Below are 6,304 nucleotides of genomic sequence, written 5' to 3'. Positions count from 1 at the left end.
TGGCATCTGAGGGGGGCACCACGAGGCAGCCTCACCTAGGGCGCAGAAACCCCTCGGGATGGCCCTGCTTGTGGCTAAAGCCACTGATGGACCTGATGGATGTCACTACCAGTCATATGGAGCTAGACAGGGAACATTGCTAAGATGGGCACAGCCCAGTGTCAAGGCACTGGGATGGCATGGCCAGAGCCCCAGGTTTGATCCCCACATCGGGAGTGTCAAGGCACTGGGATGGCATGGCCAGTGGTTTGATCCCCACATGGAAAGAACCCTCTGACAGTCCAGCTGTGCAGAGATGTTGTTTTGCCCCTGCAAACAGCAGAATTGGGGATGAGATGGCCCTGCTGACAGGGCCGATGCTTCCACACACACCCCAGACATCCATCATTTTGACTTAGGGTTGCTAGGTCTTACTTTGCCTGGAGCTGGGGACTTTGGGGGGGCATTCCACTGGTGGGCAGGAATGTTGTGCAATGTCCCCTACATGATGACATCACCTGGAAATGACATCATCATGCTGGGGATGTTGTGCAGGGGATGCTCTGTGCTCAAATACTTCAAAACCATAGAGTTTGCCCAAATACCAGAGCACCCCCGCGCAGCGTCCCTGTTTTGTGGTGGCAGTGGGCTGAAGTCCCAAAAATCGGGGGTTTCCATGGCACCGCCAGGGGAATGGCAACCCTATTTTGGCTGACATGTCCCTTTGCAGTGCTTCCATCCCACACCCAAATTGCCCATCACTGCCATCATCCCCAGGGGCCCTTCTGCCCCAAGCCCTCCTGAAAGCAGAGACCTGGTCCCCCCCCCCAGCCTGCCTCATATGTGAGCCACCCACAGCAGCTGGCCGAGTACGTGAGTGGTAATCAGCCCTCTGACTGAAGAGAGGTCAGACGTTTGTTTATTCCAAGTGTAAAGTGAAAACCGTGTGTCCCAGCCAAAAATCACTCAATATTATCCTTTAAGATCTTTATTTAAAATAAATCTTATCACTCTTAAGACAATTAAATAAAAAAGGACCACAGTGATGCCAAAAACGCTAGCATCTGTCGATGAAATTAGAAATAAAAAAGCATACATGTCATTCCTTATCCTATCTGTCTTAAATGTAAAATACCGAAGTGTTTTCAGAGAAGATAAGATAGTTTCACTGCAACCCATAGGCACAGTTATGTGAACCTCACATGACTTTATTAAACCATCTAATTTGTTTCCTCTGAAGGAATGATGTTAGATGCCTCTGAACACAGTATAAACTTTCCCAAAGAATACTTGTTTCAAACTGTGTTCTGCTTGTTCAGATCAGACAAAGATTTGTTCTGGGCATAAATCCCAGATTCGTAAACTGTCCTTTCTCAAGGTTGGGACAATGAGAACAATGCTGAAACAATAAAGAACAACAGATATTTGCAGATTTGAAAGCTAAGAAGCAAATTCTCAGGCATACTTTGTTCAAGATTCTATACCATTAAAGTCAAAGTTTGTGACCATTCCACAGGGCACAGTTCTTCCTGTATCTGCCCACGTGCAGGAGAGGGGGTGCCCTGGCAAGGGATGACACCAACAGCCCAGTATAGCGCTATCAGCATCCCTGCCAGACCCCCGCCTCCCAGAACACTTCATTGTGTGCCATGATGCATACTGCTGGGTAGTGCCACCTCATTTGCCCCATAGCCTCTGTTGTGGGACTCTGGATTGTTAGGGTATCACCTAGCGTGGGTGCAAGAGGAAAGCGGAGGTAGTAGTGCACTCCTGGGTTGAGGCTGCTGGATCCCCACTCCTGCTCAACGTTTCTTCTATTTTTCCCCCCCTACTGAGCGGAGCAGTTCACATCCCGAGCAGAATATTTGCAATGGGCAGTGCAAGACCTTGAACAGCTCCAGACTACTGCTGAGCAGGGCTTCCTCTGTTAATGGGCGGCTGCTCACATGCATAGCTTAGAGGGAACACTGCTCCAGCTCTTCCTCCCTTGGGGTTGCAGGGTCATCCCTTTGGTGTGCGTCTTCAGATTCTGTAAGGATTCTGAATTGAGATGTCTTATTGACACACACAGCACGGATGTTTGCTCTCCCTCTTGGGTGTTAGAGCTAGGTTCTCCCCCTGTGTTGCTAAGTGCCCTCTGTGTGTTCTCTGCCACTGAAGTGCAGTGCTGTGTGCTCTAAGCATGCAGGTCAGGGGCCTTACAGACTGAGCCCCTTGCCACGTACCCCATCATCTGGGCTACGTGGCATCCTGGCTAGGGTTTACATAGTGCTGAGGTGGGTGTAATTGGGTGCGGGATGTGGCTGAACCCATAGTTGGCATCCTGAGCTACACTGAGACCGTCAAGCCTTCTAGTGCTTGATGTTCTGAGCCCCTTTGCAGATTTTCTGAATCGTCTGTTAGATGTATAGAGAAATAAGATGACTGCTAGTCTTATTTTCTCTATATATCTAACAGACAATTCACTGGTTGCTTTTGTACATGGATTTAAAGCCAAATCCAGGGCTATTTTTGGGCAGAAACGCACAGGAATGGAGTTCCGGCTGGCTCCTGAGTTGGCCACGCCCAGCAGGAACTCATTAGCATAATAGGCCACACCCAATAGCAGAAACTCATTAGGATTGGCTACATTAGGGGTGTGTGGCCTAACATGCAAAGGAGTTCCTGCTACAAAAAAAGCCCTGGTTTGACGACAAACAAGGTAAACAGAATAAGAAGGGAAAGGTGGGTGTGGCTGGATGACCACACTTCTGGTAACATGGGGGTGTGGCCTAATGTGCTAATGAGCGGTGCTGTCAGGGTGTGGCCTAATATGCTAATGAGTTCCTGCTGGGTTTTTTCTACAAAAAGAGCCCTGGCCCAAATCTAAAGCACCTACCTGTTGTCTACACTTATCGATAATTGATTTAAAATATTTACAGCCTGGTTTGCAGTTAGAGAACTGCCACAAGGGATCAGAACAGCAAAAAGAAAAAGAAAAAAAAAGGACCATTCCAGATACATCGTATCCAAAGGCAGCAAAGCTCTGAACACTATGGTAGGAGGCTCTGGCCTCTGTGCCCAGTTTGTTATACCTCCAGAGGAGCTGACTGGCTACTGGTCTGATCCAGCAAGCTGTATATGTGTTCTTATGATCACAATCAAATCAAACCATTTTGCAACATGAGCCAAAGCAGCCATCTTCACTATGAATATCACTAATCTCATTCCAAGACAGTTAAGTGCATTAATGTTTGGTCCAGAGTTTTGCATTTGTGTGAGGAACATCTTGTGTAAGGCAGCATCCTCATTTATGACAGCTTGTATGAAATCTGATGATCCATCCACAGTGTACACTGTGTTGTTCATTCAAGTTTGGCCTTCTCAGCCAATCTTATGCACTGCACAACGGTTCATTTATTCATTTAATATATTTTTGTACCACTTTCCAAGGATTCTCAAAGCAATTTGTACATAAGCTGCCTTTACCTGAATGGTCTTCGTTTTTTTTCTTTTAATGTTAACGACCCAGGTAACTGGGATAAAATAAAATCCCTTGCTAGGTCAGCAGATGGCAGGAGACTCAGCTGTTACGTGCAATTACAGTAGGAAAATATCCTTCCGAAGCAATGCAAGCAACACTCGATAGCAGTGAAGTAGTATAGCAATTAACATGTTCATTAAAATGGCTTTTAATAGGAGCTACTTTATATGAAATATAAACTGCAGGCTGTGGAAGGTCAGTAGTTCAGCGGTTCAAGACCCGGGTGCCGCAAGACAGGGTGAGCTCCTGTCTCTAGTTCCAGCTCCTGCCAACCTAGCAGTTCGAAAGCAGGAAATTGCAAGTAGATAAATAGGCACCACTTCAGTGGGAAGGTAACAGCGTTCCTTGCGCCTTGGTGTTTAGTCATGCCGGCCACATGACCACGGAAACGTCTTCGGACAGCGCTGGCTCTTTGGCTTTGAAACGGAGATGAGCACCGCAACCCTAGAGTCGGATTCGACTGGCTTTCGAGCAAGGGAACCTTTAACTTTACCTTTACTTTATATGAAATAGTACTTGATTGATGATGACGGTACAGTGTGTCTGTGTCTGTCTCCTGATTCATGTAATGCGTTTGCTGTCCACAGACTAAATTGCATTTGTTTGTTTATTGGGCCAGATAAATGATGAGTCCTCCATTACTTTGCTTAGATGTGTTCTAAAGAAATCGAAATAAATAAGCAGAGGATCCCATGGAGCTGTAAGCAAACCAGAAGCCACTTTAGGTGGATAGTGTATTTTCGATATTGAATCTGTGATTATAGGTGGTGTAATGAGATATTTTGGATATCTCAGTGGGACGCAAAGTGGCTTACATAATCATTCTCCCCTCCTCCTTTTTATCCTCACAGCAACAACCTTGTGAGGTAGGTGAGGCAGAGAGAGTGTGCCTGATCCAGGGTCCCCCAGCAAGCTTCCATGGCACAGCGGGGATTCAAAACCTTAGAAATCAGATGCTAATGACTAATTCAGGGGGCTGTGAGGAACTGTGGGAGAAGAAGACTGTTTGGAAATCCCACAATCCAAATCTCCCACTGGAGGACTGAGTGCTTAGGGCCTTAAGCAGGCTTATTTCTTATCCCCACTTTTTGCCTTTTTAACACTCTCAGCTGCTCCCAGTGTTCCAAGCTCCTGGAACATAATTCAGTTCCCATTGGGCTACCCCCTCCCCTTTAGTTAATTTAATTTTCTGCATACCTGAGGAGTCCCCTGAGTAGGTAGAAAAGCCCTACTTTGTGACTGGCTTGATCTTGTGGTTTTCATCATCTGCACAGGAGGCACCAACTGTACTATCCGTTAACAGTAATAATAATACCTTTGTTCTGACAGCCACTGCATGTGCCCAGCTGAAAATACTGGTTGTAGAGACCAGCCATTCAACATTATCTACAGAGACATGGACCTTGTGTCAGGTCGCTCAGTACCCTCGGATATATTTCAAATGCAAGCGACAACCCGCTACCCTGGAGCATATTATATCTTCCAGATCAAATCAGGGAATGAAGGCAGAGAATTCTACATGAGGGTGAGTGGAATTTTGGGGCAGGGGGGAGCTTTTTTGGGTTTTGAAAATTGCTGTTTAAAGTTTAAAGCCAGATGCTGCTTAGATGGTGCTGTCTCACTCTTAGCACTTCTATGGGCACATACAGTATAATTTTTATTGTACAGCCTTACAGACAAGTCCATAAAAATGCTTTACTAGCCTGCCTGTCTATACATAATTATGTTAGTCACATGTAATATACTGAAGTTCTGGAAAAGGTGGGGAAGAGTTTACATAATTTACTATTTATATTTTCCCCCTCCTGATCCCCTGAAAGAGATTTTGATCCTCATAGCAGTGTGGTTATTTATACCTTGCGTTTATCCCTGGTTGCAACAGCATCCGTTTATCCTGGGACAAGTGTGGGGCAAAATCGGGTTGACCTCAATGTAATGTGGAAACAAAAAATACTTACGGGGTGAACTCAAGTGTAGTGTAGAATGTAAGTTCAGGGACAGGGTTGAACCAGGATTTAAGGTCTAGTGCAGAAAGGACCAATGTTCCCTCTAAGCTGTAGAGTCTTATGAGCAAAAATTCCACTTTGTGAGCTACTGGCATTAAAGCTATGAACTTTAATTTGGCTACTGCATAAATTAGTTTGCTCTGGAGCTATCCTTCCTGAGCTAAGAGAAAAATGTGTGAGCCGGAGGCTAAAAAACTGTGAGCTAGCTCACACTAACTCAGCTTAGAGGGGACACTGGAAAGGACCCCAGTCGACTTCAGTAGCAGACTTTCTTGCAGACCTAAAGGGAAGTTTAGCGTTCAGATTATATTTCAAGAAGCTCAGACTCTTCTTTTTGTACTTTGCACACAGCAAACTGGACCTATCAGCGCTACTTTAGTGATGACCCGCCCTGTGAAGGGGCCACGTGACATTCAGCTGGACCTCGAGATGATTACTGTTAACACTGTCATCAACTTCCGAGGAAGCTCTGTCATTCGGCTGAGGATATACGTGTCACAGTACCCCTTCTAAACTGGAGTTTCTCTCCATTTTTCTTTGAAGAGTAACTGCTGAAAAAGACATTATTCCTTTCTTGCCAGAACTTTCTCCACAGGAATCAATGTGTCTTATAATTCCACACCAAGTATTAAATGCCAGCATAGTAGCTTGCATCACAGTGGTGATGGATTGAAGCCACCCTAGCTTTTTATTGTCAAAGGATTCCAATAGGTGTTTGTTTGTGTTCATCGATCATGTGCTTTTGGAAATCTTCTGTCTTGCTTTCTGAGGTTTATAAAATTTAATTATAAGCTTA

General features: G+C 45.4%; 1 protein-coding gene across 1 annotated transcript in view; it reads left to right on the top strand.

The window, feature by feature from the left end:
* Window positions 1-6,244, top strand: part of FBLN5 (fibulin 5) — an 89,671-nt gene extending 83,427 nt beyond the window's left edge. Inside the window, exons 10-11 of the mRNA XM_015427212.1 lie at window positions 4,832-5,027; window positions 5,860-6,244. Of these exons, the coding sequence (XP_015282698.1) occupies window positions 4,832-5,027; window positions 5,860-6,021 (358 nt within the window). The 3' untranslated portion in view covers window positions 6,022-6,244. The remainder of the gene's footprint in view (window positions 1-4,831; window positions 5,028-5,859) is intronic.
* The last annotated feature ends 60 nt before the right edge of the window (window positions 6,245-6,304 follow it).

This window comes from Gekko japonicus, unplaced genomic scaffold, assembly GCF_001447785.1.
Source record: "Gekko japonicus isolate JY-2015 unplaced genomic scaffold, Gekko_japonicus_V1.1 scaffold256, whole genome shotgun sequence".
NCBI classification, from domain to species: domain Eukaryota; kingdom Metazoa; phylum Chordata; class Lepidosauria; order Squamata; family Gekkonidae; genus Gekko; species Gekko japonicus.
The sequence above is the reverse complement of the archived record's forward strand: the minus strand, read 5'-3'. Positions and strand labels throughout refer to the sequence as shown.